A 17,964-nucleotide genomic window follows, 5' to 3' on the forward strand; every position below is an offset into this window, starting at 1 on the left:
TAAATTAATTAATTAAAGTCTATTAGAAAAAATTATGTTAGCTTTGTGCGCATGCGCATTATGTTCCGTTGCCTCGGCGCCAAAGCCCAAAGGAAGTTTTACAGAATCCAGTCAGATTGAAGCAAGACGCCAGAGCCGGAGTTTTGTACATCCATTTGCACAGTAAGTCACATTTTATATTGTACCAGACTGTTTATTACATAAAAAACTTTGTGGGTAACATAGACGCATAAAATGGTCTCTCGTTCGGACTGTCTATTTTGGTCGTTTTTAAATTTCACGGCGACCAGCCGTCGAGCGCGCTCGCAAGTTAAGCTAACAGTTAACGTTACACACGGTTTGACAAATCTCGCTTTTATGTCGCAGAATATATTAAAGATTCTTTTTAGCAAGAATGTAGTCATGTAGACTTGAGGCTATTTGTAGGCTATTTTCAAGAGAATAAGCATTTTCTTTGGTGTGACGACAGTGTCCGTGATCCGCCATTCCAAACGAAAAAAGCTTCGTTGCTAACGTTAGCTCAGTCCTTTGTGAATTTACCGTGGCTTTTACTATGGTTAACATTAAACATGCGTTTAGATAGTTGTGAACGGACAGTACCATACTGATTTTGTTATAGAACGATTTGGTCTGGCGTTAGGGCACTACTGACTGTCTTAGGAGGTTGTCGAATGTGTGCCCATACTGGCGTAACATTAACTTTTAACGTAAAGGGCGTCCATTTATACAGTTCTTTATTTTTTTTTACGTGAGATGCTGTAATTATGTCTTTGGGTTATAATGCTCTTAATGGGCTAACTTATATTCACAGCAAGTGTTTATCAGCCACCGATAAACGTCCAGCGCAAGGTTAACTTAATGTGACTTTTTCCATATTCATAAAGTGCCTTTTACATCAACGATAATGTAATTTAACAAAAATAATATTCTTTAAATAAGCTGAAGCAATCCTTTAGTTGTTCAAACGTAAAACACATGCAGACGAGTGCTAAAACTTCATGGAAAATATTGTGGTTAAAATAAATTGACATATTTTTAAGACATGGCGTTGAAGAATGGAATTTAATGCAGTGCTTTGACTGGTCTGAGACCCACTTTATATCGTATCAATCAGGCAGTGACGATTATCTTAATCATATTAATCACGTTCAGCAATTTGTTCAATAAGTAATTTATCTTAATGTTTCCTAATATAATTAATCGGTAAACAATATGTTGATTAAGAAGTTGGTCATGTTGTAACTTGTGCTGAATTTTGAACCTAAATGATAATCATGTGCTTCCTTTCATTTGAGGTACTGTACAACAAGTTTCCTTTGCTGAGTTCCTTGGTCAGGGGTTAAACACATTTTCTGTCCAGTACTGCAGTTGGAATTTTCCATCAACATTTTTATGGTAAGTAACTGCAAAACATTTATTACTACACATTACAGTAAATAGTTTCTTAACTGAATATGTTGCTCTGAAAAATCTAAATAGTCCCAAAAAAGGAAATTTACTCACTATTCACTCACCATGTTTCCATGGTTCCAAACCTTTGAGTTTCTTTTATCTGTTGAACACAAGACAAAATATTTTGAAGAGTGTTAGAAACCAGTAATCATTGACATTCATAGTAGGAAAAACATATTATGGAAGTCAATGGTTACCGGTTTTCATCATTTTTCAAATGATCTTATGTTGTGTTTATCAGAACAAAGAAACTCAAACAGGTTTGTGACAAGTGAAGAATAACTAAATGTTATTGTTGCTTCCCTAGTTTTCACAGTACTAGGGTGCAGTAAGAGCACAAACACAGAGTTCAACTTTGATTCAACTCCGTGATTCTCTCAAGAGAGCCGACCAAAATGTTTGACCTGCCATAAAATGATTCGACTATCTGCCGACCAAGAGAGGTTATTCACCTTTTTTTTCCTCCTGTACATTGCATCAACACAGCACAGCAAATATCAAAGTTGAAATTTAATTTGATTCAAAGAAGAGTCGCATCAGAATTTGGCTCAAAATTGCACAATGCACATTCGGCCTTAAGCCTGGTTTGTACTTCTGCGTTGAGTGATTGGCGTGACCTACGGCGCCTGCCCTGCGTGCAGCTGAGCACTTATACTTGTGCGCGCTGTTTGTGTTGTTCTACAATAACACTTACAAAAGCAGTAGGTTTATATGTTCTCTCTGTATGGAGTTTCTTCGCTTGGGTTTTGTTTTTTCTGAACACTACCTTAATGAACAAGAAGATAAAACTCGCTCATTCTGAGGCGGGAGCCGGCAGTCATGCAACAACTTTAATCATAAGGTAAACACAAAGCAACAGTTTCCACCTGGAGCTATTTCATGGGACTCTACACTTGTAAACACTCGCTCCAATGGGTTGGCGTGGCTCTCAACCCCGCCCACACACGTAAGCGCTACCAAGCCCACTAATAGAGCGTGCGCTACGTGTTGTTGCGATGTGTAGTTACATTTTTGGAGAGATGCGCCACGGCAAGGGCTATTCGACTGCGCGCAGGCTGCGCCGCACCATACACGTGCATTTGATGTAAAGGCTGATTTATACTTCTGCATGTCTTTATCTTGGCTGAACATGGTAAATTACAAGGTAGTCAAAAAAAGAAATCACTTTAAATGTAGTGTAACTAAACAAACTATTCACAAGTAAACAGTCAGTTGATTAAATAAATTTGAGTATCATTATAAATGTAATATACATGTAAGGGACAATCGTCAGATTTAGGTGTGTTAAAGGATAAGTGCACAACATCGAGGCAAAGTTTAATGTTTAGATTATTACTGCAAGTTGAAATTTAATATAGTTTTAATTTCTAAATATAACATTTTAAAAATAAATATATAGGCTATGTTCTGAATAATGCTCATGTCTATGCTTATCATGCCACAAACATACTTATATTCTATGTATTTGACGATGCAGTCAATGCATGCACTGAAAAAAATATGCTTATAGGCTACCTTTACCTGCAGGTTTCGCTAGCTGGGCAAAACTTAGATAGGCTATTAATAATGGATATACATTAAATATGTATAATTTTATTTGTGAAAGCAAGAGAGAAACTTGTGGGAGTGCTGTAATAAAGGAGTCTCAAATGACTAACAGTTGTACATTACGGTAACGTGTTTTATTCCGGACATGGCATATGACATAAATAATCGATAACATTTGAGCTGGTTTCAGTTATTAATTCTTTTTATTTTTAAAAATATATTTATTTAACAGGTGGCGCAGTGGGAAGTGCTCTCACCTCACAGCAAGAAGATCGCTAGTTCGATTCTCGACTGGATCTGTTGGCATTTCTGTGTGGAGTCTGCATGTTCTCCCAGCGTTCGCATGGGTTTCCTCCGGGTGCTCCGGTTTCCCCCACAAGTCCAAAGACATGCGGTATAGGGGAATTGGGTAAGTTAAATTGTCGTAGTGTATGTGTGTAAATGAAAGTGTATGGATGTTTCCCAGTGATGGTTTGCAGGGCATCCGCTGTGTAAAACATGCTGGATAAGTTGGCGGTTCATTTCGCTGTGGCGACCCCAGATTAATAAAGGGATTAAGCCGAGAAGAAAATAAATTACTATTTATTTAACTTAATGTTAATATAACACTACTGATGATTTTTAGCTGAATCTATGGTACATGGTGATTCAAATAATGGCAGCGAATGAGGATGGGTTTTTCAGTTTAAGAATAAAGTCCAAATCTAAAGCCATGGCTCCTGATGAAGGTCCTGTAAAGTGAAACGATTGGTCTGTGTAAGAAATTTAACATTATTTGCAATATTAGCATTAATCCACAGCCTGGTCAAACAGATGGTTTTTGGGTTGTGAGACGTAGTTTAGACGAAGTTGTCGGCGATTCTTCCTATTGTAAAGTCATGCAATGTTCAAGTCCCTGTCGCCGATCCATCTTGCAGTGAAAATAAAGCAGCAACGACTACTTTCAAAATCATGCAGTCTGAACTCGGCATTAGTTAATGATTAAACTTAGAGACCTGGATATCGACACGTCTCTCTGCAACTGGATTATGTACTTTCTGACTAAAAGACCTCAGAATGTTAGATCAGGCCACATCTGCTCCACCATCTTCACACTTAACCCTGGTGTACCACAGGGCTGTGTGCTGAGCCTCTTCCTCTACTTCTTTTTTACTATCAACTGTAGGCCTGTGAATAGATCCAACATCATCAAATTTGCAGATGACACCACAGTGATTGGTCTAATCAGCAATAATGATGAGACGGCCTACAGGGAGGAGATACATCATCTGTCCACTTGGCCACTACCAAGCCGACCAATCACAGAGCTTGCGCTACGCGTCGTTTCGATGTGTAGTTACATTTTTTGAGAGGTACACGTCAGCGACGCCGACGGCCACGGCGACGGGCTATGCATCAGCGCCGTAGCATTGGCGTGCGTTTGACGCAGAAGTATAAATCAGCCTTAAGGAACAGCACTTTCCTCAGAGCTGTACCTTTTTTAACTCTATCCCCCACTAATTATTTTGCCCTCCTAATACACCCCCACTGTCCTCATAACTTGTACTCCTCATTATCATTGCACTATTTAACATTTGCACATTTAAAAATTACACATTCATTGCACTACATTAGACTGATTCATTCATTTGAACTATACATATACTGTACACTTGTAATTGTTTATCTATCTGTACACTTCTGATTATTAATAGCAACCTGTACATATAATAATTTATTTTAAATCTCTGTTCATAGCTAATACAACCTGTATATAATGTTGATAGTACATCCATCTGTAAATATCACTAAAGTTTTTCTATATCTGCACTTTATAAACTGATTTTCATTGCATTGTACTTGTACATGTGTAATGACAATAAAGTTTAATCTAATCTAATACATTTCTTAACGTTTTCCAATTTGTCATTTATGTATTTAACTAATCAAATTTGTATTATTTACAGACAACCGATGTCCATGTCAAAAGAGCGTCTATTCTTTAAGCTCTCTTTACTTACCTTGGTGAGGATGAGGCATGCCTGGTGAAAGAATACATGGTGAGTGCATCATAGTACTAGTGCTTGCACCTGGGCTATAAGAAAGAACTGAGGGTGGGGTTACAGTGGCCAATGAGACAAACAAACTTTTTTGAGTGCCATATTTGAATTAATAGGTGAACCTAATGTTGAATACATTATGGTCTATTCAAATCACATTGCGCTGCACAAACACTTGCTAGATTCGTGCAAGTAAGTTGCATACTAATTCAATGCAAAAGTATGAATAGAACAATGAACAAAATATTTTAATATCTCAAAAACAAAATTAATAATTTTAAAGAATTTGAAAATAGTGTTTTCACTGTATGTCAATGGCTTTTTTCTTTTTTCAAATGCTTTCTATTTCCATATATTTGTACATGAAGTTAAAAAAAATGCCATTGGTCACTACACGCGTAAGAGCAACCTATTATCTTTTGCCTCAAACTCTTGCATTGTAATGGTAATACACACTGTTATTGAACCGTGAGAAAACTATCAGCTTGTTGAGTGTGACATCACATCGCTTGACTATATCAAATAGTATTGGGAGACTCAACAAATGGTAATAATAAACATTTACAAAGCGATGTAATACTTTTTGAAAATCGCAATATATGTGCCTAATATTAGTATGCCTAAAAATACTAAATGATTAAAAGTTGCATATGTTTCTTAATCCTTTGAAGTTCTCAGCATTGGGTTCAGATCTGTGTTTGACCCCAGAGATATTCATTGTTTAGCCCAGGGGTGTCCAAGCTTGGTCCTGGAGGGCCTGTGTCCTGCAAAATTTAGTTCCAATTCCAATTAGACACACCTATGCTAGCTAATCAAGCTCTTACCTGGTGATCTAGAAACTATCTTGCCTCAACACACCTGCAAGGATGAGCTAAAATCGGCAGAACACTGGCCCTCCAAGAAGGAGTTTGGACACCCCTGTTTTAGTCTTTCTAAACAGTATTATTATTTCTAAATTACAAACAAATAGTCACAGAATTACAAGTAAACCACTTTTTTCCAAAAAAGAGAAAATTTATGTTTATGTTAAGATTAAAATTACTGTTTAAAAGCAACTTGACTTGAATTACATTTTTAGGTCAATGGGTGGCCGTACTAACAATCAAAAATGTATTGCTGAATAATTCTTCAAAAATGTTTAATCTAATAATGAAACATGACGTTTTTTTAAAGTATGAATTCAAGTTTTAAATTTGTATATTTACTTATAAATTTAAAATATACTTAATATATTTGAATTATTTTGGTTTAATTAATGACACGTAAAAATACTAATTAAATAAATATACATGTCTATTAATTTGTCCAATTAAATTTGTTTTATTATTGTACTTTTTTTTTATTATTTGCAGAGGTCCTGTGGGTCTTTGAAAAGTCTTAAGTATTAAATTAGATGTTTACAATTTAAGGTCATAAAAAGTCTTAAATTTTGCATCAAGGTGTGACATTTCTACTGAATTTCATTCGCTGATGTTTATTTTACTTGTGCATAATTATTCTTAAGCCTTGTGTGTAGGGATGCACCGAAATGAAATTCTTGGCCGAAGCCGAAGCCGAATAATAATGAAATGCTTGGCCGAAGGCCGAATACCGAACACGGTGTTTCGCATTTTTTTACATTTAGTTTGCCAATTTTTTCACCATTACAATAATTAAATAGTAAAAATTTGCTTTTTACTATTTTGTGTTGCTTTTCAGAGAAATAAATCAAATAACAAAAATACAATTTCAAAACATTTATTTAACAATGAACATTTTTTTAACATTCCAGCATATAATATACAAACAAAGCACAATATAACTTAAAATAAATAAATTAGTAAAATAAAAAAAATATTTTTATTTGGCCATCTTTGAAGCCCCCCTTCTTGAATAGTCTATGTTAGGCCTATAACTGACTGCTGAAAAATTTAACTGTATGTCTACAACAACAAATGTGCATTGAACAGTGCAAAAAATGTGGGTGAACCCACAACAAATGAATAACTGTCCTAGACATAAGCCTACTTAGTGTCCTTCTTTAGGAAATGTGGCAGGATCTTCTTTATGAAAAGTAGCTTCTCTGCTTTCTCACATGAAAGTCGGTTCCTCTTCTCATCGATGACATGAGATGCAGCACTAAACAGTCTCTCGCTGTCGGTGCTTGTGCATGGAGCAGACAAGTACCTGCAGAATAGTTCAAATTTTTATTGCAGTTTTCTGAAAGTTGCTCATTTCAAAACGAACAATGTCTTCAAGATAATGAAATGGTTGAAATCCAGTATAGGCCTACTATTTTACTACACTAAAAATAGTTAAATTTTCACAAAATACATAATATAAAATATAGGTAGTTACACTTTAATATGTTTTCTTTTGTTAACATTATTGCATTAACCAACAATGAGCAATACATTTGTTATTGTATTTATTAATCTTCGTTAATTTAAGATAATAAAAAATATTTAGTTCATGTTAGTTTAAATGCATTAACAATTTTAATAGGCCTACCAGTTTTGATACTTTTTAATTCAAAAATTAAAAATGTGAGACTTAATTTTAATACTGTATAAGTAAATGTTAACATTAAGATTAATAAATGATTTTAATAAGGGTTTTTCATTTTTAGTTAATGTTTAAAATATAAAGTGTTACCATAATCCAAAATATAAATAAAATCTTAAATTAATTTCCCATAGAAGTAGCCTATACCTGCGTGCCATCTGCGCCAGGTCGGGAAAGCGGCCTTGATTGGTCCTCCAAAATTCGAGAGGGTTATTGCTTCTGGGGATAGGGACTTCTGAGAGATAACCATCTAACTGTTGAGCGGTTGAGCTTGTCCTCTGTCTTGCAAATGGATTATTTTCTTGGAGAATCTCATCGAACATGTCAGACAGCGAGACTGTGCGCGGCTCATCTGTAGTACGAGCCCGTTTACTCTCAGCGCTGTTTTCATCTCCTGCGCTGTGCATCACCTGACCGTCTCCATCACCTAGCGGCTTTCCCAAGTCCAACTCGGCCTGGATCATTTCTCGTGTGCGCTGCTTTTTCCCCACATCCATGTAATGATCTTTATACCTTGGATCAAGCACAGTCGCGATGCAGTACAGGGGTTCTGAGTCCGCCTGACTAAATCGTGCGCTGACAGCTTCTAAGAGCGCATTTTTAGCTGTTTTCACTCCGTGGTCTGTTTCAGCCTCTTTGTTTAAAAGACGCTTTATTGCTGCAAGTAAAGGTATGACGTCTGCCACAGATGCATCCGATGAGCTTATCTCTTTTGTTATCTGCTCAAAGGGGGCAAGAAGAGAGAGAATGTTCTCGATTAACACCCACTGGTATGCGTTGAATGTCGCGGGCAGGTCATGATCTGCTATATATGTAGCCAAGACTCGTTTTTGCGCAAAAAGGCTTTCCAGCATATAATATGTACTGTTCCACCTTGTGCTCACATCTTGTTGGAACCGTTTTTGTGGCGTTCCGAACTGTTCTTGGATAGATTGTAGGCGCGAATAGGCAAGCGGCGAATGTTTAAAATGGCCAACAATTTTCCTGCCTATCGCTATCACATCTGCTATACTGCGCTGACTCAACAATCCCTCGTTGACCGCCAGTTGAATTGTGTGTGCCATACACCGTATGCCTCTCAGATCACTATCTTCCATGGCTTTAGCCATATTTCTTGCGTTGTCACTGACTACCGCATGCACTTTAGATCGGTCGATACGCCAAGTGTCAAACATTTTGGCGAACGCCTCGGATATGGCTAAAGCTGTATGGGACCCTCTAAACTCTTGTGAGTGAAGCACAATCTTTTGTAGCTTGAAATCTGTGTCGATCCACTGCGCAGTTAAACTCAGCATACTGGTGGGGCTCACATCCGAGCTCCAAATATCAGTCGTGAAGCTGAGGGCTGCAATATCTGTAGCCAAGAGCTCATGGACGTGAGTTGAAACGACGTTATACATCTCGGGTAAGCACACGTCTGAAAAATGCCGTCTACTAGGCATCGTGTAACGGGGCTCAATATGGTCTATAAGCCTGCGAAATCCAATATCCTCTACAACAGAGAATGGTTGATCATCCAATGCGATGAATTCCATTATCCTTTTAGTAATACCTTTAGCTTTGGCACTGTCTTTGGCAAACTTTTTTGCCTTTTCTAAGAAGTCAGCCACAGATGGAGTGGGTGTAGGACTGAGAGGAGCTGCTTTTCTTTTCGCTGCTGCTGCTTTTGCCGTTGCCGCCGCCGTGTCTTTCTCGTACTCTGCATGATGTTCGGGGTGTTTTGATTTTAAGTGATAAATTAAACTTGAAGTGCTGTACGTTTTTGCAGATGCACCCCCTCTAGACAATTCAGCAGAACAGTGTCTGCAAACGGCCGTTTTTGCCTCTTTCTCTGACACTTTAAAGTGCTTCCACACTGCCGACATGTTTGCTGCATAAAGCGCGCGCCTCTCACTCTACGCGGGTTACTATTTGATCGCGTCATTAAAGACGTCATTGTTCGGCAAAATTTATTCGGCCTTTTTACTTATTCGGCCGAATACCGAAAGTGCTTTTTTTGGCCATTTTCGGCCGAATAATTTCGGTTGCCGAATATTCGGTGCATCCCTACTTGTGTGCTGTTGAGGATATTAATTTTGCGACAGATTTCTTTGTTTGAGCTCATGAAATGATTTTTGGTGACATGTTATTTTTACTAATATTTTGGGAAAATGCTTTTAAATTTTTAAAAACCTCAACAATACACTCTGGGCAAATGTATTACTCTTTTGTTATGTTTGTGGCTGATTTTGCCTCATTGACTTCCATTATAACAATATTCTTTAATTGCAAGGTCATGACAGTATATTGAATATTTTCGATCTCTATTGGTTTTTCTTGTTAGGAAAAGGTAAAATTTGTCATTTTTATAGTTGATCATCAGTTGCAGAGCAAAACATTGCAAAGGTTTGTGGTTTTTATATAGAGTTATACGGAGTATTGTGTGTGTGTGTGTGTGTGTGTGTGTGTGTGTGTGTGTGTGTGTGTGTGTGTGTGTGTGTAAGTGCGTGCGTGCGTGCGTGAGACTTTTGCACACATTGTTTTGAAAGTTGCTTATTTACATTTTTTCAGACATATAGTAAACATAGTAAGTGTATTTATGCACACATACACACACACACACTATCATTTACTGTTTATACTCCAAAGAACTCCATATAAAAGCCAGAAACTTTTTTGGACAGGACTATCTAAATGGTTATGCTGTCAACTGATCATCAACAGTAAAAATGACAAAATATACATCTACCGAAAAGGGAAGAAAACCATCAACAATGCGTGATTACATGCTGTCATGGATTTGCATCCAAAAAATGTTATAATGGAAGTCAATGGGGCAAAAAAAACAGCAACTAACATAAGGAAAGGGTAGTAAATTTAAATAATACAGAAGGGTTAAGGTGAACAATTATGACCAGGTATATTGATATACAGTGGGTCTGATCAGAAGGTATTTCCACATTCAAGTGGCCAAATCTGTGGTTTTCAAGCCTTAAACCTTGGGTAATATTATTTAAATAATAATGCAATAATGCTTCCTTGACATTATATTTAGTTTTCAACATATTACTGTATTGTTTGCCTTTCAATTATTTTTTCCAAAATTCTTTTTAGTTAGTCTTAAAAGATCTTAAATTTACCTTGATAAAACCTGAATAAACCCTGTAAATAATTGTGAAGAAGTCGTACTTGCAGATCATGCTCAAATATATGTTCGCCGATATGCAATCATAAATGATTGTTATAATATTTCACAGGTATCAATGTGGGTGTGGGGAGGGCCGTTAAGGTTTTGGTTTTATTTACATTTGATTTCTTCTGACTTTTTACAAAATATGTTTCAAAAACAATGTCTAATAATGGTTTCTTTTTATTTAAATATAGAGCAACCAAAAAGAAGAATTTTTGAAGGACCTGACAAACACCACCATGGCCATATGTGTCATCAAAAAGGAAAGAGGAGATTATGAGGACATTGGCATCGTTGTGGATGGAACAGTGATTATTGAACAGATAAAATCTGTTGCACAAGCCTGTGCACTGATGTTGGGGGCAATTTATGTGCTTGATTTGGCCTACCCAAAAGAACTCAAATACTATTTGGAGTTTGCCCAAAAAGTACTTGTGCAAATGAACTCTGACAAGCTCTCCTCAAAGGTTCTCATACTGGAAAACAGTGTGATACTGTAATTTTAAGCATTGAAGTGTTGATAAATGCTCAACAACCAAATGTATATCATATACAAATTGCAGTTTAGTGTAGGAATTGTTTAATAAGTGAATTCAGTTTTCTTTGTGTGCAAAATTAATTAGCTGTAGGAACTTGTTTTAAATGGTGTGTGTGTGTGTGCGCGTGTGTGTGCGTGCGTGCGTGCGTGCGTGTGTGTGTGTGTGTGTGTGTGAGAGAGAGAGAGAGAGAGAGCATGTGCATTCTATAAACTGTATTTATTCCATTTCATACAACTTGTACTTGCTCAATATGTTGAGTTAATTTTTTAAGTTAATTAGTTGATTATTTTGTGTATTGGGGTGTGTGTATCATAAGTATTGCAGTTTGCTCTAAGACTTCATATAGTTTTCTTTTATGTGTTGGTTTAAATTAAATGTGCTGTACAAACTGTTTATTGTTTTATGGTGTGCTGCTAAAGCATTTATAGGCAGTGATTTATGTTTTGTTAAAAAATGCATCTTAAAAAGTCATTAAAATGAATTCAAAACAAATGTGGTCAAATGTCATTTCAAAGTGTATTTGCAAGCAGTTTAATGTTCATTTTAGACATCAAAAATAAATAGATGTAAGTAGGAATTACATATATAAGTTATAGTGAACTAAATGAATTTCATTGCATAAATGTAACTAAATAAAATTGATTAAATCCAACTTATTTTGATTGTTTAAATCCAACACATATAAATTGAGTAAATCCAACCTAATTTGATTGTTTAAATCCAACACATATAAATTGAGTAAATCCAACTAAAATTGTTTGCTTAGACTTAACCCAATTCAATTATTTGCAACAGCTTGCCTTAAAAAAATTAAGTAAATCCAATGAATCATTTTTTTCAGTGTAGCGTATGGGCGTATACAAAAGCATTATGGGCATGTACGAATCCACTATTTTAAGGATGAAAAAATATGGTTTGTTCCGTGGCGCATGGTTTAACAGGGTTGTGCTCATTCTCATAATGAGTTATGGGTGTGTTTTGTGCATAATGTACATTAAACCAATCACAGTCTCATCTCCCATTCCCTTTGAGAGTCAGTTGCGTCACACCATAGTGCATAAGCGATTTACATGGCAGACTTTGTAAGTGGAAAAACCGAATGCTTCACTAGCGAGAAAACAGTAAACAGAGCATCTGCAGGGCGGGTATAAAGAATGTGTATCATTTCTAATTTCTAAGTTCTAGTATTCAGTTCTAATTTCCAGCAAACTAATAAATTAAAAAAAAAAAAGTTATATCCAAACACACGTTCTATTCTTATGTCCCATATGGTGATGCATACATCTCCAAAATCCGACAGGTGGACAAATCTAAGCTTGTTTTTAATAAAACAAATATAAATATGCATATAATAAATACTACTGCTAATAATAATGTACAAATGCAAATTGTCATGAATAAACCCAAAAGCTGAGATGAGGCATGCAGGAGGTTTTTATATTTATGTAGAAAATAATCATTTTTGTAACATTTTAGTCCTTTATTTTTTTCATATGTGAAGATACTTGTGTATTGCTGTACATTTTGTGTGTATTAAGCAATGTGTAAGCGTTAGGACCTGTATAGGCACATAACTAACACAATCTGAGCTGGACTTTAGACCAGCTTTCAGTTGGTCAATGGCACAGTCTATTTCTGTTCTTCAAAATAGCAACATGCCAAAAATGTGCTTTAATACACCTCCATTAGACCGGCACACCCATGAGTCCACAAAGCGGCGGAAATGGATTTGCTATTTAAACAGTGTGGTACAAATTGTGCACATTTGGCTGAAAATATGATAAATAATTAGCATTATTTATTTGTTTTTAATTTAAATTAATTGTGGACTCAGACGCTGGTCTGAAAATAGCAACAAATCCCAGCATGCACTCTTTGCACCTTATTTCACCAGGTGTATGATGGGCCCTTTTAGTTCTTGTCAGGATGCTTATTGTGTCCTACATTAAAATAGAAATTGTGCATGAGGATTTGTCATGATCTGCATGAAATTTTTCCTTTTTTCAGTGTCAGTTTTATCGAAGTTAGCCAGCAAGTGAGATGATAGGTTGATGGAAATAAATCTTTTCATATTTCCGTCTACCTATCATCTCATTTGCTGGCTAAATTTGTTACAGCTTTTCCAAAGCTAATACAAATCTCCTTGTGCTCCTAATTTCTAGTCCACAATTTATTTTTATTCATTTTATTTATAATTTTTTAAACAGGAAAAGATTTAAAGATAATCTGACCTGACTCAGCATGAATGCTGTTTTTCAGCAGGTTCTTGCTCTGCAGAACATAAAAACAGACAGACATCTCATCCATCAACACAGTACAAACAATCACCAAACATATAAAATAGAGAAAAGCAGGCTACTCTCTCAGTGGCTACAGCGATAGTTGACCATCAGATGACGAGCATGTGAAATTTAAAAAAGTCTCAGTGTTGGTATTGTTTTTAGATGTTGTGGAATCTCATTCCAGGCTTTTGTGAATACATAAAAGAAAGATCTCTGTCCATAACCGTTTTTAAAAGCTGGTAATGGCAAACATCCATTTGTTATAGATCTGGTGGTTTAGATTTTTCTGGAGATTCAACAGTGCCATTGCTGCCTAGAGACAATGTTTTGAAGAAGTATAAATAAGAAGTAAGTTGAAATACTTGCAGTAAGTAAATCTCAAGATCCCTGCAGCTAATGAAACCTAAAGGATCTTCCTCTGTTGGCCTTTATTTTGTACTGCATGACAAGAAATTCTGATAACAATAGATTTGAGCATAAAAAGAACCACAAATAACATGATATTCTGAACCTACTTTTAACTTCTTAGAAGTTTTATTAAGCCCAACTGAAATTATCACAGGTGTTGCCACATATTTTATTTCATCCAGAATTGGTTAGATTGAGGGTTTGATTGTGGTTTTCTCTTGATGAGTTCAAAGAGAAAAGAGCTTCAGGTTTTTGTATGATATGTTTCATATTTTGTATCACTGGGATCCTACGCTTAGAGCACAATAATAGAGAGCTGAATCTGACAGACTCACATCATTAATAGTGAGTTGAGTGGATGAACGTGATGTAGCCGACTCAAACCGTTTATCAGAAGTGTGATGAGTAAGATATGATTGTGCACCTTTGCGTAGTAGATACTGCAGTTCTCCAGTGAGATACTGTCTGTACCAGTAAAGATAAACATATTCACTGCTTGTACTATATGAGCAGCTCAGCTTGACATTTTCTGTTTCTTCAGAGTTTTTTTCTGTCCCTTTATCTGGCTCAATGCTGTCTCCACACACCAAACCTGTCAAAAAAAACAACAAACTTGCATTTTTTTTTAGATTGTAAAATCAAAATTGACCAAAAATTAATCACAAACATTCACAGAACATACAAAAAGTGACATATTGGGAGCACTTAAAACACTTTTTAAAATAATTAAATTAAATAAATGCTGTATACCTGTGGCCAGAGTGAGAATCAGTATAAAGCATGTTTCCATATTGACGACCAGCTCAATTCTCTGTTGAGCCTCTCAGTCTCTGAGTTGTAAGTCACTGCACATCACACACACACACACACACACACACACACACACACACACACACACACACACACACACACACACACACACACCTCCTGATAGCTGAACTTTTGCTGTTGATAATTTCCATTTAACAGCATTAAATAGCTACATTATAAATAGTGAAGTATTTCATATAAAATATATATATATATATATATTTAGCTTTAGATTTTACAAAACTAAAACATGAAATACTCTTGATGGGGTTAAACTGACAAAATATGTCTAAACAAGATGGTGCTTATTAGCTGTAATATTTGACACTTTTTACTGCATGGAGATATTCACTAATGAAAATAAAAAAGATTATGACATTTTCACTTGGGTATGTGTATATATTATATGTTTTCTGTTTTAGGAGTATAAAATCAATATACTGTAAACAGTATGGCACAACACAGCAAATAAATATCTTGTTGTCTGAATGCTGCCATCCTGTGGCAGACATTTATCTGCACTGTACATTACACAAACATCTTTGAGATGGTTTAATGTTTTCTGATTTACTGGTATAAAAGTAAAAAATAATGATTAAAATAATTAAAGGAAGGGCGTCACGGTGGGGCAGTGAGTAGCACGATCGCCTCACAGCAAGAAGGTCGCTGGTTTAAGCCTCTGGGTTGTCCGGTTTCTCCCACTAGTCCACAGGTGTCAAACTCAGTTCCAAAAGGGCTGCAGCTCTGCACAGTTTAGTTCCAACCCTAATTAAACACACCTGATCAAACTAATTGAGTCCTTCAGGCTTGTTTGAAACCGACTGGTAAGTGTGTTGGAGCAGGGTTGGCACTAAACTGTGCAGGGCTTCGGCCCTATAGGAATTGAGTTTGACACCACTGCACTAGTCCAAAGACATGTTGTAATGGTGAATTGAGTTGGCTAAATTGTCCGTATAGTGTATGTGTGTGAATGGGAGTGTATAGATGTTTCCAAGTGATGGGTTGCAGCTGGAAGGGAAAATGAATGAATGAATGAATGAATGAATCATTTAAGCAAATGTAAATCTTTCACATTGCCACACAGATTATTAAGATTAGAATGATTTAGATTATAATATAAATCCTTTGGCTAATTTATTCATTGATTTGGCTATTTTTTTAGATGCATAATATACTATCAGCTACAGTTTCTTTCTCATCATCTTCAACTCTGTTTTGTATCAGGTTTTTATATAGAGCTGATGTCTTTCCTGTCACTGTGGCCTGCAGAGCACAGTAATACACAGCAGAGTCTGACACTGCAGCAGAGGAGAGCAGCAGATCCACATGCTCCTTTTTTGTAACATTAGTAGTGAATCTTGTGTCTATATCGGACTGTGCAGCTTTTGTTGCTGTTCTGTAGGTGAGTACAAGAAATTCAGGTTTTGATCTTCCATACTGACGGTACCAGTGGAGATAATCTGACCCTCCAGAGGCTGTAAAACTACAGGATAATGTCACATTTGATTCTTCATCTGCAAAAACATCAGTTTGCTTTGGTTTGATGACATTTCCAAAAACAGCCGGTGAAACATAAACAAATCTTTGTAATTTGTAATAAAATAATAATAATAACAATAATTGTTTCAATTGTTAACACAATTAATTATTTTAAAAGTGACACCTACCAGCTGAGGCACAGAAGAGAATAAGTGAATGAAGCTTCATTGTTGAAGTGTTGAACTCTGAGAAGAGTCAGACTGAATGCTTTGAATCACAGTCTCTGTCAGAGACCATTAGATCATGTCAGATCTGTCAACACTGAGTTTCTCCTCCCTCACACACATTATACCTACAGTAAATGTGGCTCTTCAAGAGAGAGAGAAAATAAAAATACAGTGATATAAACTGTAACCCTATTTACTAACATGAACAAGCAATGAATAATACATTAATCATACATTAATAATACATTTATTACAGTATTTTTTCATCTTTGGTAACGTGTGTAATAAAAATGTGCTGAAAATAGTTGTTCATTTAGTTATGCTCATTTGGTAGCTCACAGTGTATTAACTAATGTTAACAAGCACAGCTTAATAACTTTAATAATGTATTAGTAAATGTTAAACTTTGCTTCATAATGAAAAAGATTAATTGTTGTACATGATTGTTCGTGTTAGAAAATGCATTAATGAAGCTTAAATGAACCATTATTTTAAAGTGTTCCCATTAAAGCGAAAAATATATAGAGTCGTTTATGTTGCAAGACAGATCTACTGTACACATATTTTAAATCTTGATGCTTTTGTGTAATTAACAATGATATTTAAATAATTAAAATTATGCCATAAAAATAAGACTATAGGTTCATTATTAACTCTGACCTTGGTTTTATTAGTTTTTGAATGTCAAGAAATTTTTAAAGTAAAGAAACACAGCATGTGATGTTTTTGTATGTGGTTTGACTTGAGTTTGTCACTGTGGGCCTCAGAGCACAGTAATACACAGCAGAATCAGACACATGCAGATCTCTGATCAGCAGAGGAACTGAATCTGTTAAAAATTCAGAGTGAAATCTCTCCTGAAATTCGGTGCCATTTTCTCCAGCTCCATACTTGTCCCTCCTCAGGATGTATTTGGGATGATCATTTGCTCTCTGGATGTACCAGAAGAGGTCTGGTTGGTTTGAAGTTGTTGTAAATGTACATCGTAACGTCACTGACTTTCCTTCAACTTCAGTCATGTGTTTGTCTGGCTGATCAACTTTCTCTTCTGATCTGCACTCTGTTAGGATTAAAGAATATATGATGCAAATATGATTTTGGTATATACTATAAATATCAAATAGATATGTAAATGACCTTATAAATAGCTAAATGTCAAAAAGAAATGCATACCAACACTGAATAGTCCAAGCAGAAATAAATTCCTCAAAAAGTTCATGATCTCTTTAAAAATGACACTGAAGTTAAAATAAATCTTTCAGTACGAGACAAATGTATTCATAAACATGACAAGACTCTGAGGAGGAGCTTCTGAAAACCTAAAAAAAAACTTCTCAGTTAAGAGAGAAACTGACAGATGTTGCCCTCTTTTGGTTTCTTGCACAAGTTGCACTAATAAAAAATAAATCACATGATGTTAAAGAACACTACTGTATAATTAGTGCATCGTTTTTGAAGACTTTTTTT

General features: G+C 35.7%; 1 protein-coding gene and 1 long non-coding RNA gene across 3 annotated transcripts; one reads left to right on the forward strand and one right to left on the reverse strand.

Annotated features, from left to right (window-relative positions):
• Positions 1–88: 88 nt before the first annotated feature.
• LOC101886032 (uncharacterized) lies at positions 89–11,783 on the forward strand. Of its 2 annotated transcripts, XR_661546.5 has the most exons (6): positions 89–162; positions 1,296–1,395; positions 1,760–1,895; positions 3,233–3,409; positions 4,947–5,039; positions 10,947–11,783. It is a non-coding gene; the product is annotated as an uncharacterized lncRNA (long non-coding RNA). The 2 variants fall into 2 exon arrangements; XR_661547.5 differs by lacking the exon at positions 1,760–1,895.
• On the reverse strand, positions 6,766–9,632 carry LOC137487491 (zinc finger BED domain-containing protein 4-like). Its single transcript, XM_068213198.2, has 2 exons — positions 7,731–9,632; positions 6,766–7,205 (listed from the first exon to the last, which is right to left on the reverse strand). The coding sequence occupies exons 1-2, from the start codon at positions 9,446–9,448 to the stop codon at positions 7,043–7,045; spliced, it is 1,881 nt and encodes a 626-aa protein (XP_068069299.2). The 5' UTR covers positions 9,449–9,632; the 3' UTR covers positions 6,766–7,042.
• Positions 11,784–17,964: the final 6,181 nt, after the last annotated feature.

The sequence above is a fragment of the Danio rerio genome, chromosome 2 (genome assembly GCF_049306965.1).
Source record: "Danio rerio strain Tuebingen ecotype United States chromosome 2, GRCz12tu, whole genome shotgun sequence".
Classification (NCBI taxonomy): domain Eukaryota; kingdom Metazoa; phylum Chordata; class Actinopteri; order Cypriniformes; family Danionidae; genus Danio; species Danio rerio.

Coding starts and splice junctions, on each gene's coding strand:
- LOC137487491 (XM_068213198.2), bottom strand. CDS start 9,448: ATGTCGGCAGTGTGGAAGCACTTTAAAGTGTCAGAGAAAGAGGCAAAA. Junction 7,206..7,730: donor CTGGCGCAGATGGCACGCAG/GTATAGGCTACT, acceptor ACTATTCTGCAG/GTACTTGTCTGCTCCATGCA.